At 42.3% G+C, this 18,327-nt stretch overlaps 2 protein-coding genes across 5 annotated transcripts; one reads left to right on the forward strand and one right to left on the reverse strand.

Annotated features, from left to right (window-relative positions):
• The first annotated feature begins 1,114 nt into the window (after positions 1 to 1,114).
• LOC121583441 (cocaine- and amphetamine-regulated transcript protein) lies at positions 1,115 to 2,308 on the forward strand. The gene is made up of 3 exons (XM_041899606.2): positions 1,115 to 1,472; positions 1,607 to 1,690; positions 1,936 to 2,308. Exons 1-3 carry the CDS (start codon positions 1,308 to 1,310, stop codon positions 2,041 to 2,043), a joined length of 357 nt encoding a protein of 118 aa, XP_041755540.2. The 5' UTR covers positions 1,115 to 1,307; the 3' UTR covers positions 2,044 to 2,308.
• A 10,653-nt stretch (positions 2,309 to 12,961) lies between these two features.
• LOC121582999 (CDKN2A interacting protein) lies at positions 12,962 to 18,257 on the reverse strand. 4 transcript variants are annotated; one of them, XM_041899210.2, is made up of 5 exons: positions 18,103 to 18,146; positions 17,547 to 17,583; positions 17,026 to 17,275; positions 16,361 to 16,476; positions 12,962 to 15,744 (listed from the first exon to the last, which is right to left on the reverse strand). In XM_041899210.2, exons 3-5 carry the CDS (start codon positions 17,271 to 17,273, stop codon positions 15,200 to 15,202), a joined length of 909 nt encoding a protein of 302 aa, XP_041755144.1. In that variant the 5' UTR covers positions 17,274 to 17,275; positions 17,547 to 17,583; positions 18,103 to 18,146; the 3' UTR covers positions 12,962 to 15,199. The 4 variants fall into 4 exon arrangements, with proteins under 4 accessions (XP_041755144.1, XP_041755141.1, XP_041755142.1 ...); XM_041899207.2 differs by lacking the exon at positions 17,547 to 17,583 and having other exon boundaries at positions 18,089 to 18,257; XM_041899208.2 differs by lacking the exon at positions 17,547 to 17,583 and having other exon boundaries at positions 18,103 to 18,178.
• Between the last annotated feature and the right edge of the window lie 70 nt (positions 18,258 to 18,327).

Below are 18,327 nucleotides of genomic sequence, written 5' to 3' on the forward strand. Positions count from 1 at the left end.
TTGGAAAATAGAGGAGTGACTCACACAAATGCGCAGAGCCCCAGCGCAATCAAAGCGCTCTAGTCCTCATCTCCGTCTCGGGCTGACAGAGAGGAAACGGGGATATCGCGGAAATAAGAGATCAAAAGAGATGTTCGGATGTTTCGTGAATAGCCAGCTCCGAACCCGGAGAGACTTGATGCTGCCGTCAGAAACCGAGATGATCAAAAACAAAAACATAATGTAACAGCAACACAGCAACACAGTATCCCCGTCTGTGATCTGTGTCAATATTTCTAATGATCATCTCTACACGATAACCCTGCTTGTGTTGTGGTTAATTGTCTCAATGCACAGAATGGTTAAAGATGAGTAGGCTAGTGCGTCATGTGGAGTTCTGACCAGTTTAGTCTGTTTCCCAACCCAAGTCTCCAAACAGAAGGAGAGGAGAGATGACACACAAAGACATCCTGATTTCTGGATGCCATGATTTTTTGGCGAGAAAATGGGACAAAAAATGTACAGCACAGCAGCCTCACCGCACATGGCACCAGAGATAACTAAAACTATTGGCCTACATTTTTTTTTTACGTTCATGGTGTCATCTGTAATGTGTCCAAAATACACAATGAAACGGGTGTAATTATTTGATAAGATCGTCAATTCTATAGGCTATAAAAGTTTGCATCCAATGACCAGGTACAATGGTGGATTTTTGCAATTACACTAGTAATTAACGCGCAACGCTACTATCTTACACTGATATAGCATAACTATTTACATTACATTTACATTTGAGTCATTTAGCAGACGCTCTTATCTAGAGCGACTTACAGTTCTGAGTGCATACATTTTGTACTGGTCCTCCGTGAGAATCGAACCCACAACCCTGGCGTTGCAAGCGCCATGCTCTACCTGAGGTACACTGTTTCTTCCGTCTTTCCTCTGCCAAAAACTGACCCCTCTCCAAATGGACCTCGTCATCCCGTCCAGCATGAATATCGAGGTGCTATTTCTGGCACATACCATGTCATAGAAAACATCTCATGTCGTCAAAAAAAAAGAAAAAAAAAGAGAGTAGGCTATGCCTTGTAGGAGCGCCCGCAACTTTACGCAATGACAAGCCAGCCAACTTTACGCAATGACTCACCCACGCCATCTCGCTTACGTATGAAACATCTATGGTTAAGGTGGCACAACGGAAGCCACAGACATCGGTTACGGCTGTAAACAGATAAAGGGTGTTTGTATTGCGGTAACTGGAGTATTTGAACAGGACCTCTTGGAGACGAAAGATATCTTCTACTGTGCGCAATCTCTTAAGGACCATGGAAAGTTCCAGACTATGGACCAGAGCGGTGGTTTGCGCGGTGTTGCTGTCCATCGTTCTTAGTGCTGAAATTGACTATTCGGATTCCGAATTGGACCTCGACACAAGAAGTGTGAGAGACTTCTACCCCAAAGATCCGAACTTGACCAACGAAAAGCAACTGGTAAGTTTCTATCTAGGTTAAAAGTAAAACGTGCGACTTTATTGATTGATAAGCATTAGCTGTTTGTCTATTGGAGAGGTCTGCTTTGGAAGGATTTCTCATTCTAATGTGTCCATATTCCATATTTCCCACAGCTTGGAGCACTACATGACGTTCTTAAAAAGCTGCAGACCAAGAGACTTCCGTTCTGGGAAAAGAAATTCGGCCAAGTCCCTACCGTAAATATAACAATTTGAACGAAGCTTCTAAAAATGGAAAGACCTATACTTCTAAAAATGTATTGTCTAAACTGGCGCGTAAAACTAAATTTCAACATTTTAACTTTCACTAAATGCTTTCATGTGCCATGTTTTGTGGATGATGTGATCTGATGTGGTGACAGGTGGATATGGCCCCATAGACCTTTGCATCTGTTGGCAAAAATGTCACACACGGTCTTATTTTGTTTACCTTCTCTTTTCAGTGCGACGTTGGAGAGCAGTGCGCAGTGAGAAAGGGCGCGAGAATCGGCAAAATGTGCGACTGTCCTCGCGGAGCATTCTGCAACTCTTATCTGCTCAAGTGCTTGTGAATTGAATTGGTCTGAATCGGTCTGAATGTAAATTGATGGCAAACTAAAACTGTTACATCAGAACGACATGTGATATAGTAGTATTGTTATGATACTACAATATACGATTATCGGGAGAGTGACAGGTTGCATTCTGAAAGATTGTCCAAACCCCAAAAAGGCTTATTTTGAACTTATGAAATATTTTATTTTCAACTGGATGTTTCTGTAACCAAAAATGAGTTGTGATATGAATAAACAGCGTTCTATCTTGTTTTGTAAAGCAGCCTGAGTGGTCTCTGTTTGCTCCAAGAATTTCATGATCCACATGCATAAAGATGATGCGCAATGCTGTATGCGATACTGGTATGGGTTATTTCCTACAAACTATCGAAGTAAAAAAATAAGGTCGATGTACTGGGATACCTACCAATAACATTAGTCATGAAGTACATGGATTCATGAGAGCGGAGTCTTGTCTGGCCTGAGAATTAAATAGCATTTCTTAGGCCAAGTGGAGATATGGCCAGACATAAACAGAATAGTAGTGTATAAAAATGTGTTTTATCTAATAAATAGTATTTACTTAGAGCTTTAGACATTTACACTACCTTCCTTAAGATAAATACAAGTTATATAATTGCAATAGTTACACATGTAGAGAATATTTTATGGTTTTGAAGTGGATAAACATAAATAAATAAGTGTGTTATTGAACTATTTGCAACCCTTGTGGTGTTTTTCCATAGAAGCATTGGTGTCACTCCAGGCTTTTTTGGGGTGTCAACAGTCTCTCTCGCTCTCGCTCTTTGCATTGTTGGTTACCTCACAACAATGCAAAGAGAGAGAGAGAGAGGGAGAATTCCAACCCTTTAATTACAAAAAGTAATGCACCAAAACTGTGTGTTTGAAGCTGGTTTGAGGATTTTAAACACCATATTTCCATTCTGTACCACCCAAAGTGGTTCACAAACCTGAAAGTTGGTGTTTGCAAAATATGTTGTGGATTTTAGGTGCAATTACAAGGGTAACATGAAACAGCAAATCAAGTTGTTGATGAAGGCAAATCAAGTTGTTGTTGATGGACTCTGGTCAAAAGTAATGCACTGTATAGGAAATAGGGTGCCAGTTGGAACACATCCTCTCCCATACTATCACACCAATATTTCTTTCTGATTCAAACATAGGACTGAATAGTAGGCCATTTTTAGGCTGTGAGGTCACAGCCTTAAACAAGTTTTACCATATCAGCTAATTACATACACGCAATCGGTGACGGCCAAGACAGGTGTTGTAAGGCAGTAGGGAGGATTGCTGACATAGATCACAGTTGTGGATTGTTGAACGTTCTCTGTATACAGTATGTGTGACAATCTCTCAAACATAGTCTCACCTCAGTCTGTGTTTCCCTTACCTCTCTATACATCCATCTCCATCCCACCTGCCTCACAACACCACATACCCAAATAGCTAAAATTTTACCCATCCTCCAAGGCTCTCCCACTGCGGTTGATCTCTCCATCTCCTTCTCGGGCCCTCCATCCCTCACACTTGTCCAGGATGTCTCTCTGATTCCTCTCCTCTCTCTTCCCTGATGGGCCCACGTCTCATTAATAATAAATGTGTTGCGTTCTACAACAAATAAACTCTGCCTCAGGAAACTCACAGAATGTTATTTCGGTCTATTTGGCGCCTGCCTTTCAAACACACCGTCCGCCCTCCTGAAGCGTCTCTCCAGTCGCAAGTAAGACATTCTGCGGCGCAAGTGGGGACACTTCAGGCTATGGAGTGAGTTTCACACATACCCATGTGCTACATTCACCCCCCAAACTTACTCCACAGCAACCCCAGCATTGATCTGAGCGCAACTGCAGATCCGAGTCATGGCACCATCCGTAACGGACGTCACGCAGCTTGCCTAGCGAGTACCGCTTCTTCCTGATTCGGCTCATACCTAGGCTCGAGCCCAGAGTTTCACACATCCCCATGTGAAACACCCACATGGTGTTCCTTCTCTACACATTCGTTTCCTTTATGTTCATTAATATTTAATAGATCGCTGGAGGGGGAACTCTCTGGTTGACAGTATAGTCTGATGGATGCACACACCGAGAAGCCCACTCTGGACGGTGATGATGAATGAGACTGGAAGAAGGACCATAATCTGAAAGTTACCTGCTGATGGCAATGTTAATGGCATGCACTGACGCACATCTAACTTACTTTCCTGCAAAGAGCCTGGTCATAAACAATGTTAAGTCAATAGTGGAGAGATAAATCAAATCTATCTCCTCCAATGAAGTAGGCCTACAACAGGCGTGATATCTGTATATGTCTCTATGATTTAACATGTAGCGGTTCGTAGGTAAAATCACTGGGGAAGCCAGAAAAAAAAGCAATTTTACAACCTGTGTGTTGTGATAATTGCGTTCTTTGCTCTATAACCTGTTAGTTCATATGCCTTGCAACCGTGATATATAGGCCTGAAGGCTGAGACAATACGAAGACACAGTAGCAGAATAAATTAAACCACACCTTTGTTTCATCACAAAACCGGAGAGCAACTTCTGTCTGGTGAAGTCCACAAAGCATATTGCATGTAACAAACAGTTAAATGACCTACAGCATGGTCAAGCAAGTTAATGTTTCCGACATTTTCGGGCCACTAAACAACTATTGATTTAGAACTATACTGAGAGTGTTGCTGCAAGTCGCAAAGAAAACAGGAGCTTCCTCCACTATTCCAGCACCATTTCAACTTCAACATTTCAACATCATCAAATCACCTATGCTTAGTCCAGTGACAACTAAAATATACCAGTGGCGATTTTAGCATGTAAATCTTGGTGGGGCAAACTCCCCCCAAAGTGTTTTAATGCATGCCAGTAAAGCCACAACACAACACTAAACAATACATTAATTGCACTATAAAGGTGACAAAAGGTGCCCACAAAATGTTAGGGCCTACATAAAGCTGTCCCAACAGCAGAGCTTTCTTTTCAGCAGCATGGAGTGAATCCTTACCACTGCTACACCAAGAAACACAAGCAATGGACATTAGACCGGTGGAAATGTGTCCTATGGTCTGGAGTCCAAATTTGAGATTTTTGGTTCAAACCACTATGTCTTTGTGAGACGCAGTGTGGGTAAACGGATGATCTCCGCATGTGTAGTTCCTACAGTAAAGCATGGAGGAGGAGGTGTTATGGTGTGGGTGTGCTTTGCTGGTGACTCTGTCTGTGATTTACTTAGAATTCAAGGCACACTTAACCAGCATGGCTACCATAGCATTCTGCAGCGATACGCCATCCCATCTGGTTTGGGCTTAGTGGGACTATCATTTGTTTTTCAACAGGACAATGACCCAACACACCTCCAGGCTGTGTAAGGGATATTTTACCAAGAAGGAGCGTGATGGAGTGCTGCATCAGATGACCTGGCCTCCACAATCCCCCGACCTCAACCAAATTGAGATGGTTTGGGATGAGTCGGACCGCAGAGTGAATGAAAAACAGCCAACAAGTGCTCAGCATATGTGGGAACTCTTTCAAGACTGTTGGAAAAGCATTCAAGGTGAAGCTGGTTGAGAGAATGCCAAGAGTGTGCAAAGCTGTCATCAAGGCAAAGGGTGGCTATTTGAAGAATCACAAATAAAAAATATATTTTGATTTGTTTAACACTTTTTTGGTTACTACATGATTCCATATGTGTTATTTCATAGTTTTGATATCTTCACTATTATTCTACAATGTAGAAAATTGTAAAAATAAAGAAAAACCCTTGAATGAGTAGGTGTGTCCAAACTTTTGACTGGTACTGTATATCTTTTTTTGTTATAATTTTTTGAGCTAAACAGGTGTAGCTCAAAACCCTGAATGACAGGCCGCAACTGAAAGATACCAAAAACAATTTAGTCCAATCAAGGTAAGCAAAATATAACGTCGCTGTCCATGGTTCTGATTTCTGTGTGAGTGTGCGTGTGTATGCAAGTACAAAAAACATGTTGACTCACCCTACTTGTAGAGAAACGCCAATGCCATCCTCCTCTCTTTCATGTTGACAAAACAATCTATTACATCAGTACACGCTTTTATTTTTTACCTGGCTAAAATGTTTGCTTGCTAGACAAACTTCCTTTCATGGGCAATGTTAGCTAGTTAACAGTAATCTTCTAAATCTAGCTACATATTGAACATCCATGCTCTCAGGCCAGGGTCACAATGTATGAATTAATGGTTGGATCAGAATCGCCATATGGAGAATTAAGTAAATCCAAATCCCTATCTCCATCCATGGCTAATTTAGGAACGGGCCAATTTTAGCTAGCTAGCTAGCTAGCCACCGGAGGAAAACAACACAACGAGATGCAACAATTCAAGTTGATTCTGTCGATGACATATGCTCTCAATGCCATTTGATAGGAGTGACGCCAAATCCAAACTGGCTTGCTTCCTTTGACACTTTTTTTTTGTGTGCCTGGACCATTCACAGTTGAGCTCACTTAGTTTAGCTCACTGCTGATTGGCAGTTTTTTGGGGAAGCCTGGCTTCCCTTGGCATCCATGAATACACGCCACTGGCAGAGTGCATTTAGTTCTGCCCAGGGCAGAGCTCAAACTCTCAGTCTTTGGCACAAGAACACATTCCACTCAAAGCCATACATCTTAGCCAACAGAGCACAGGAGTTGGCTCAGAGTGGCGAGTGTTGTTGTGCAGAAGGTTGTGAGTTCAAGCCCCCCAAAAATAATGCACTATTACATTTACTTGAACTGACACTGATTTAGCATATTGTTAGTGCATGTCTTATGAAGTCCACCTAGTGGTCATACTGTGGCTTTTCTGATTATTATTGAGAGCAGGTGAAGTCAAGGTGAGTTGGACATGCTGAGGTAGCCCTGCCTGCAACTTAAAATCACGTTGGTTTCCCGAGTGGGAGACTGGGGCCCAGGTCCCACCAGTTAAATTGACGCCCAACAGTGGGACAATCTCAATGATTTCGCATCGCAAACAAATCTCCCAAACCTGTCTCTCCAGTTAGAGTGACAATGGAGAAGGACAACTCCCTCCTTTTGAACACTTCTGACCGGGGCATGTGTGAGCTGAGATATATCCTCAGCATATAAGGCAGCAGGGCCTGATGGCAACAGCCCAAAGGTCCTCAGGATATTAGTGGATATTGTATTTGGAATTGTGTATGATGCTTTTTCATCTGTAGATAATGATGGAATGTTTTCATGGCACTTTAAAGGTTAAAGGTTCAATGCAGCTGTTTTTATCTCAATATCAAATAATTTCTGGGTAACAGTTAAGTACCTTACTGTGATTATTTTTAACCATTTTAATTGAAAACAAACAAAAATAGCTTCTTAGAAATGATACATTTCTCAAGCAAGAATTTTGCTAGGACTGTTTTTGCTAGGACTTGCCAAAACAGGCTGAAATTTCAGGCACTTTTCAAACAGCTCTTACACTAAAAGGGCATTATCATAATTTTTTTAGTATGGAAATATAAATAAAACACAGGAAAATCCATTTTTTCACTGCACTGGGCCTTTAAATAACTATTGGGCTGACACTTCAGATGTGAGGGCAAACATGGTAGTTAATAATGGAGCTTGACAAATACGGGTCATTTTAAGCCCAAAACACAAATAAAGTCCCCTGTAGCTCAGTTGGTAGAGCATGGCGCTTGCAACGCCAGGGTTGTGGGTTCGTTACCCACGGGGGGCCAGTATGAAAATGTATGCACTCGCTAACTGTAAGTCGCTCTGGATAAGAGCGTCTGCTAAAATAAAAAAATGACAAGTGGGCTGTTTTGAGCCAGAGAAATCAGATCACATAGCAAATTATGCAGCAGCTGGCTTATTTACATAACCTATACACAGCATTGTCTTCCATGCAGTATTTTGCTCTGTTGCTAGTTCTGACCTTGGTATATGTATTTATTTGATAGGGAGTGAGACAGATACAATTAAAAGATTTGACTTATCAAATTGTCAAGGGTCAGATGCACTCATGTATGTGAGTGTGATTGCTATCTATGAAACACCATCTGTGGGTTGTACAGAAAACTTTTCCATCAGATTAAATTCCCCATCACATCCTAATAATGCTCATTCCAAATTACCCTCAATGCCTTGTTGACCTTATGTGTTCATGCCATGTTGTTACAATCATGCTACATACATATGGTATGTAACCACGCTGTGCTAAAACATCCTTTTTCCTTCACTCATTAAGTATTATGCACTGAGTATACCAAACACTAGGAACACCTTCCTAATATTGAGCAGGTGTTCTTCATGTTTTGTATACTCAGTGTATATCTAAAGGAACATATTCCATGGTTAACTAGCTGTGAGTAGCTTAAACACCTCATGACTCTCCAGCAGTGCTACAACAACCTGAAGGAAACACTATGGTGGTGGGTTAACTAGCTGTGAGTAGCGTAAACACCTCATGACTCTCCAGCAGTGCTACAACAACCTGAAGGAAACGCTATGGTGGTGGGTTAACTAGCTGTGAGTAGCGTAAACACCTCATGACTCTCCAGCAGTACTACAACAACCTGAAGGAAACGCTATGGTGGTGGGTTAACTAGCTGTGAGTAGCGTAAACACCTCATGACTCTCCAGCAGTGCTACAACAACCTGAAGGAAACGCTATGGTGGTGATGCAAGACTAGACAGCGGTGGGTCAGGATGAGGTCGGCCACCAATATGCCAATTAAATCAACATCAAGATTTATAATGACTTGATTTGGCTTGTAAAGCAACTAACACCTATTAAACGGGAATAAGGAGTCGACCAAGGGTGACTCAAAATTCATTTTGATTGGTGCATCTATTACATAATTATTACGGCTATTGAGAGAAAAACTTAATGAAGATGTCAGGGAGAGTGACTAGGCACAATTACTTGTCAATCAGTAGCAGACTCTTGGGACTATAATGGGAGAAAGTGGATGGCAAGAACATTGTATGTTCAATATATCCTAGCATGTGTTTTCATTACCCTGAGTCATTATGCTTGAGACATACTACATGGGGCCTAGGTAGCCTAGTGGTTAGGGAGACGAGCCAGCAACCGTTGTGCCCTTGAGCAAGGCACTTAACACCCTACAACAACAGCTCCCCAGGCGCCAAGTGGTCCTCTGTAGCTCAGCTGGTAGAGCACGGTGCTTGTAACGCCAAGGTAGTGGGTTCGATCCCCGGGACCACCCATACACAAAAAAAAAATGTATGCACGCATGACTGTAAGTCGCTTTGGATAAAAGCGGCTGCTAAATGGCATATTATTATATTATTATTATAAGTGTGGCAGCCCCCTGCACCTCTCCAAAACCTGTATGGATTAATTGAAATAATCTATCAGTGAATAATCAATAAGGCTACAACTATCTGAATTAAAACCCCAAAGACTTGATGGCAACCCAACCTTACCATAATCACCCCAAACTGTGGGTGCATCCCAATAACATTTCCTTTCTCCTGAAGTGTGCACTCGTTCACACAAATCTAAAAACATTGGATTGGTGGAGGCATGGGCTAGTGGGAGTTTTCACGATATTTGTTATGGGCCGATCAGTAATTTCCTTTAAAAATCAGAGAAGGTAAGTTAACAAGTGCACACTTTGGCAGGAAGGTGAGATACAGTGCCTTGCAAAAGTACTCATCCCCCTTGGCGTTTTTCCTATTTTGTTGCATTAACCTGTAATTTAAATGGCTTTTTATTTGGATTTCATGTAATGGACATACACAAAATAGTCCAAATTGGTGAAGTCAAATAAAAAAAGTAACTTCTTTCAAAAAAATAATTAACGGAAAAGTGGTGCATGCATATGTATTCACCTCCTTTGCTATGAAGCCCCTAAATAAGATCTGGTGCAACCAATTACCTTCAGAAGTCACATAATTAGTTAAATAAAGTCCACCTGTGTGCAATCTAAGTGTCACATGATCTGTCACATGATCTCAGAATATATACACCTGTTCTGAAAGGCCCCAGAGTCTGCAACACCACTAAGCAAGGGGCACCACCAAGCAAGCGGCACCATGAAGACCAATGAGCTCTCCAAACAGGTCAGGGACAAAGTTGTGGAGAAGTACAGATCAGGGTTGGGTTATAAAAATAGATCTGAAACTTTGAACCTCCCACGGAGCACCATTAAATCCATTATTAAAAAATTGAAAGAATATGGCACCACAACAAACCTGCCAAGAGAGGGCCGCCCACCAAAACTCACAGACCAGGCAAGGAGGACATTAATCAGAGAGGCAACAAAGAGACCAAAGATAACCCTGAAGGAGCTGCAAAGCTCCACAGCGGAGATTGGAGTATCTGTCCATAGGACCACTTTAAGCCGTACACTCCACAGAGCTGGGCTATACGGAAGAGTGGCCAGAAAAAAGCCATTGCTTAAAGAAAAAAATAAGCAAACACGTTTGGTGTTCGCCAAAAGGCATGTGGGAGACTCCCCAAACATATGGAAGAAGGTACTCTGGTCAGATGAGACTAAAATTGAGCTTTTTGGCCATCAAGGAAAACGCGATGTCTGGCGCAAACCCAACACCTCTCATCACCCAGAGAACACCATCCCCACAGTGAAGCATGGTGGTGGCAGCATCATGCTGTTGGGATGTTTTTCATTGGCAGGGACTGGGAAACTGGTCAGAATTGAAGGAATGATGGATGGCGCTAAATACAGGGAAATTCTTGAGGGAAACCTGTTTCTGTCTTCCAGAGATTTGAGACTGGGATGGAGGTTCACCTTCCAGCAGGACCCTTAGCATACTGCTAAAGCAACACTTTAGTGTTTTAAGGGGAAACATTTAAATGTCTTGGAATGGCCTAGTCAAAGCCCAGACCTCAATCCAATTGAGAATCTGTGGTATAACTTAAAGATTGCTGTACACCAGCGGAACCCATCCAACTTGAAGGAGCTGGAGCAGTTTTGCCTTGAAGAATGGGCAAAAATCCCAGTGGCTAGATGTGCCAAGCTTATAGAGACATACCCCAAGAGACTTGCAGCTGTAATTGCTGCAAAAGGTGGCTCTATAAAGTATTGACTTTGGGGGGGGGTGAATAGTTATGCACGCTCAAGTTCTGTTTTTTTGTCTTATTTCTTGTTTGTTTCACAAGAAAAAATATTTAGCATCTTCAAAGTGGTAGGCATGTTGTGTAGATCAAATGATACAAACCCCCCAAAAATCAATTTTAATTCCAGGTTGTAAGGCGCCAAAATAGGAAAAATGCCAAGGGGGGTGAATACTTTCGCAAGCCACTGTAATTGGGACATAATCTACAGTGGGGAAAAAAAGGATTTAGTCAGCCACCGATTGTGCAAGTTCTCCCACTTAAAAAGATGAGAGGCCTGTAATTTTCATCATAGGTACACGTCAACTATGACAGACAAATTGAGAAAAAAAAATCCTGAAAATCACATTGTAGGATTTTTTATGAATTTATTTGCAAATTATGGTGGAAAATAAGTATTTGGTCACCTACAAACAAGCAAGATTTCTGGCTCTCACAGACCTGTAACTTCTTCTTTAAGAGGCTCCTCTGTCCTCCACTCGTTACCTGTATTAATGGCACTTGTTTGAACTTGTTATCAGTATAAAAGACACCTGTCCACAACCTCAAACAGTCACACTCCACTATGGCCAAGACGAAAGAGCTGTCAAAGGACACCAGAAACAAAATTGTAGACCTGCACCAGGCTGGGAAGACTGAATCTGCAATAGGTAAGCAGCTTAGTTTGAAGAAATCAACTGTGGGAGCAATTATTAGGAAATGGAAGACATACAAGACCACTGATAATCTCCCTCGATCTGCGGCTCCACACAAGATCTCACAACGTGGGGTCAAAAGGATCACAAGAACGTGAGCAAAAATCCCAGAACCACACGGGGGGACCTAGTGAATGACCTGCAGAGAGCTGGGACCAAAGTAACAAAGCCTACCATCAGTAACACACTACGCCGCCAGGGACTCAAATCCTGCAGTGCCAGACGTGTCCCCCTGCTTAAGCCAGTACATGTCCAGGCCCGTCGGAAGTTTGCTAGAGTGCATTTGGATGAACCAGAAGAGGATTGGGAGAATGTCAGATGAAACCAAAATAGAACTTTTTGGTAAAAACTCAACTCGTCGTGTTTGGAGGACAAAGAATGCTGAGTTGCATCCAAAGAACACCATACCTACTGTGAAGCATGGGGGGTGGAAACATCATGCTTTGGGGCTGTTTTTCTGCAAAGGGACCAGGACGACTGATCCGTGTAAAGAAAAGAATGAATGGGGCCATGTATCGTGAGATTTTGAGTGAAAACCTCCTTCCATCACCAAGGGCATTGAAGATGAAACGTGGCTGGGTCTTTCAGCATGACAATGATCCCAAACACACCGCCCGGGCAACGAAGGAGTGGCTTCGTAAGAAGCATTTCAAGGTCTTGGAGTGGCTTAGCCAGTCTCCAGATCTCAACCCCATAGAAAATCTTTGGAGGGAGTTGAAAGTCTGTGTTGCCCAGCGACAGCCCCAAAACATCACTGCTCTAGAGGAGATCTGCATGGAGGAATGGGCCAAAATACCAGCAACAGAAAATGTTTGACCTGTGTCATTGCCAACAAAGGGTATATAACTAAGTATTGAGAAACTTTTGTTATTGACCAAATACTTATTTTCCACCATAATTTGCAAATAAATTCATTAAAAATCCTACAATGTGATTTTCTGGATTTTTTTTCCTCATTATGTCTGTCATAGTTGACATGTACCTATGATGAAAATTACAGGCCTCTCTCATCTTTTTAAGTGGGAGAACTTGCACAATTGGTGGCTGACTAAATACTTTTTTTCCCCACTGTATGTTCTAGTCTTTGATAAATGTGTTCCACCCTCTACATGTCAGTGTGGATAAGACCCAATCATTGGACGACAAACATTCTTTAAATTATTTTTATTTACAAAAATATAGAAACAGGGACCGCTTATAGAAATGTACAGTGTCACTAAATATTGTGGCCATTTACACGTCAATGCAACCCTTTTCATGTCATTCAGCTTTGAAAAGCAAAACATTACAGCAGCAATCTTCCATCAATGATTTTTTTAATGTAAAGACTCGAGCACTATCAAACATCATATCATACAATTCTATGAACCTGGCTTAACACCAATCATCTCCTTTAGAATAATTGAATCAATGAATAAACACAACAAAAGCCAACATTTTCTCAACAGCTTTCCTCACACAAAATAGAACAAAGTGGTTTTAAATGAATGTAAAAGTCCCATCATGAACAAGATCTAGATCATGTAGAGGAACTAAACAAGATGTCTACGTTTGTATCCAGACAAACACACTGAGTTTTAATAGTGACAATGCATTCTACTGTGAACAGAAAATAACAGTTCAAATAATTATTCTGTCATAGAGGACTTCTGCATTTTAAATACTAGAGCCTGTGTTATATGATCAAAAGTATACTTCATTCTCACTCCATGACTAACATTGTAACTTCATTAAACAAAAAAGGATAATATTTTTAATGCGATCACTCAGGGAGATTTGAAGCATCAATAGAAAACTCTAATGACGAGCCACACAGGGTTCATTAGTTGCATGTTATTAATGGTATTGATAAACGGTAGAAATGTCCCTTGTCTAGTGGTCGGGTTGTTAATCAGATAGCTGATTAAATGGCTTGAGGGTCAGACCGAGTGCAGCCGCACACATCCACCATAGTCCTGAGCTAGGTGTAGGGTTAAGTTGCCCCTAGAGGCTGATCCTGGGTCAGTTTAGCATTTTCCCCACTAATGGCTAAGGTTAGGATTGAGGGAGAGGAAGCTGATCCTAGATCTGTACCTAGGGGGAACTTCACCCCGGAGCACTGAACTACAGAGGACATAGAAGGAAAGTGCATGCTGTGACTATAGACCCAAACAAAGGGAGGGAAAATGTAGTGACATATTGTAAACCACACCCTTACGACCTGTGTACATTTCTCCATTGTGGTAGGCAGCAGGCAGGCACAACCGATACTAAAAGGGTCTAAACTTCTTACAATCCCCACTCTGAAGGAATCCAAATGACCTATGGAACAAGAACTGGGTATAGGCTACTCAAGAATAATAAAAGCGTAAAAACTACTAAGTGGTGGTGATGATGCATTAAGTCCATCCATTCAGTGCACACAGTGGTACTGTATGACTCATAGAGCAGCTCCATTCAAACCCACATAACTTCTAAATACCAGGGCACAGAGTAGCAAAACGTTTTGGAACGGAAAACTGAAATGAGTCCAGGAGAGTTAGTTCCTCCCCATTAGGGATGTGCACGGTTATTAGAATATTCGAACGGACGTTAGTATTCGAATACTTGTATGCATATACATTTTTGCGAGAAGAAAATAAATATAGGCCAATTTTACACAGAAACTGCTTTTTCTAAATTAAAATATCCATGTGACATTGTTACATACAAGGATATACCATGCATGACATGTCAAATTATTAATTTAATAAAACAACTCACTTTTCAATGTAGTTTTTATGACGTGCACGGTGCACCCCATAAAAAGACGGCAGCCAACCAGTAACCTTCACATGTGTAGCTTGTTGTTTATGTTGGCCAATCAAAGCGGCAAACAGGCTCAATGTGTAGCAAGTGGAATGAAAGTTCACTAATGCAATGCAAGATGGAATAAAATTACAGAATTAAAAGTTAGCAAAATGAGAAGTAGGCTACAACATGCAACCAACAGATAGGCTGTTTTATCTGAATGGGTTTGGGGAAAAAGCGCAGCATGTGGCCTCAATTAGCCTAGCTAGCTATAGCTGGCTAGCTTAACTAGCTAGCTTCTCTAGGCTACTCCAGTCAAGACAAGCACTGTTATATAGGATGATAAATAACATTGAATTGCCTTGGCGTCTGTCTCTCACCCTCCATCTGCTTGCCCCTCTGCAGCTGCAGCAATAGAGCGCCAGCCTCTCTCCATCGCGCAGCAGTGCTCAGGTAAAAAACTAAATTTCAAATATCTGACAAAAATTCATTATACTATTCAAATTGTGAAATTATTTCAAACCCCCATCCCTATGTCCCCGTTTTACTCAATTTTGGGGCCTACTGAACACGACCCTGGAAAGGCCCCCGGAGGATCCTCTATGCCTCATGGCTGTGCTACGACGGCCCGTCCCCCTGCTGCTCTGGCTGGAAGGGGTAGCTGATAGCGGGAGGGAAGCCCGGGTTCCTGGGCTGATCATCCAGCAGCACCAGATCCTCTACGTCCCTCCCATTGAACCGCCGCCGGCAGATCTTCACCATCACCTTGCGCCCCTGGAAGGCCTTGAGGGCCTCCTTGGATGCCATGGACCTGGCGGCCGCCTCGTCACGCCCGTAGCCCGTGCCCAGGTAGACTGTCTGGCAGCGCAGCTCGCACACCTGACCCTCCTTCTGGGTGCGCGCCGCCGGCAGGTCGGGGATGTCCTTCAGGGGCACGAAGACGCAGCTCAGGCTCTCTTTGGATGACTCGGTGCAGGCACGCAGGATCTCAAAGTGGTCCAGGTTGGGGCCGAAGCCCCCTGCCGACACCAGCTTCCACGCCACAGCCTTATAAAGGCGGTTGAAGAAGGGCTGGTGCTCGGCAGGCGCCTGCGGGGGCGGGCCCTGCTTGAAGGGGTTCCCAGGCTTGGTCCGCTTTACGCAGCTGTCGTCGTCGCCGCCCCCTGAGAATCAGCAAGATAAAAGACAACTGAGATGGGATTCTTCCCGGGCAACACTGGCAAAAGCAGCAGAAAAAAATACTGCAGGGATGACTCATCGACTCATCTAACCTTAACAATGTACAGTATGTTTGATGGAGAAGTACAGAACTTTTCCCACTTTAATTGTCTTACAAATATACAGAAACGGGTATAAAGCATCTGTTATCACAGTAATTGCCATTCAGTGTATTGCCATGAGTTAACCATACTGTACAACCCTGAAGCAAAGACAGACCATTGGTCAAACTCAACTTTTCTTTAGTAGGGCTATAATATTAGCGTCAATTAAAACGTTTAAAGTTGGACTCTACAAACTATACAAGAAATCTAAACTTTCAAATAGTTTCAAATTCAATCCAAATCAAATCAAAGTTCATTGGTCAAGTGCACAGGATATAGGTGTAAACGGTACAGTGAAATGCTTACTTGCTAACTCTCCTTAACAATGCAGTGCAATATCAATCAAGAATCAAATGCCAAATACAAAGTCCTAGATAACAAGTAGTAATAAAAAGTAGAAGGGGGAAAAAAGTAATACAAACAAGTTATGACAAGTATGTACACAGCTGAATCATACCTGCAGTCCTCTTTCCTTTCCCCATGATTTCATCTCTCGTCTTTCGAACTGGAGCATCATTGACAACCACTCCCTCTGCCATTTCCTCGATCTTGTCCATGACAGGTTGAGGGTATCTGCAAAACAACAGAAGAAGATGAATGTCCCCTTAGGACAGTTGACCCTAGTCTCCTGTTGTTTTACCTTGGTTTACTTTATTGGAATACTGTAGTAGTTTTTCATTCTGGTTGGTCCAAACTGGAGAATATATGTTAAACCAGAACCTATGGAAGAGCACCAGCAGCACCCCCCATTGTAACTAACTAATACTCTTTTCACACTATCAACAGTGCTGACCCCAACCATACTGTGCTGGCTCGGATATTTCCTTCTCACACTGTCCTTTCCAGCAGGGTTTCAACTACTATGGTGGATGCATAGCCAGGCCAGTGCAGCTCAGCTCAGCTCTGTAGTATATGCCAGTTAACAGATGCTTTTATCCAAAGAGACTTACAGTAGTGTGTGCATACATTTTGTGTGAAGTGTGAAAATTATATTACAGTGAAACTCAACATTGAAATCCATTAAAACAAAGTTCCTCTATCCATTCCTCAAACATAGCCTGTTCGAGATCTAGTTGACAAGACCACACAAACAGATATGGGACCAGGCTACGATACACATACCTGCAGCCCAAGAAGACGTGGTTGGCCCAACATATGGACAGTGAGAGCAGCCTGTCCAGACTGGGGCTGGGGAAGCCCGGCTGGACTGTGGGGAACGTCTCCATGTTCCTCAGGAAAAACTCTCGTCTGGCGTGCCACTGCTTGTTGGTCTCATGCACTCCTCGGAGCGACTCCACCCACTCGACCAGGTGAGGGTTCTGGTCCAGGTACTCTGAAACAATGTCCTCTCCAGTCCTCCCCTCAGCCATCACTGTAACTCAGAGTAGAGACACAGGACACAATGTGTTAGACTATATCAGTGTTAAGGTGACTAGAGGCAAATACAGGCTTCTCAAGACGCAAATCAAATCAGCTGATCTGATGGTAAATTATATACCACACTAAGTCCAGTGTAGTTTATGTGTTCTGTCTCTCATGTTTTTCTAGCAGCACGGCATCAACATATTCATCAGGAACTGGAAGCTGTTGCTCTTCTATGACAGTTAGCGCGATAGAAATATGGTTATAGCCAGACACCTCACCTGCAATTTGTCAGCAGCACCTGTGTGATTGTAGCTCCTTGTTAAGAGGGAATATTATAACGTTACGGAAGCTGAAGTAGTCGTCTTCTGACATCTTTTCAAGTCACTGCTGGCATCTATTCTTTGTGATTATAGCGTAACAATTATCACGTAGTAGGGCCTAATTAGAAAACCGCTCTATTACGGAAGTCAATGTTGGTTTGTTGCAATGCCAGTTGTCTAACGTTACCGTCTCTGTTGTTACTAGCTAGCTAACTTCTAATCAGAAGTTCATTCAAACAGATCATTCAGTGATTAACATCAACCGGCTTCATACATTTTACATAGCTAGCCATCCTCCAACGTGGATAGCTAGTTACCTAGCATTAAATTAGCATATGACTCTAAAACAAACGCCGGGTATTAGCCTAGCTAGCAAACACAACAAATGTATGTTGGTGGCTGCACTACGCTAACGTTAGCTTTATTTTAGCAACATATAGCTTACTGGATAACTATATCATACAAAGTTGCAGAATATGTTTTATTGATATCAAACATACAGTTCAGAACTAACCTCTGAAGCTGTCCAGGCAGCGCCGTTGCTACATGAGTCATGACCAGTGATGCAAACAAGTTGGCTGTCGAACTACAACTTCCACACGATTGTGCAACAACAGATACATACCACCGTTTTTTTATCAAAGATATAGCTACTTAGAGATAATTGATACATGTAGGTTTTTTTTAGATCGCAAATAGTGATCACTACAGTAGCTTAATCAATCGTACAAGTGAAGAA

The sequence above is a fragment of the Coregonus clupeaformis genome, chromosome 30, assembly GCF_020615455.1.
Source record: "Coregonus clupeaformis isolate EN_2021a chromosome 30, ASM2061545v1, whole genome shotgun sequence".
NCBI lineage: Eukaryota > Metazoa > Chordata > Actinopteri > Salmoniformes > Salmonidae > Coregonus > Coregonus clupeaformis.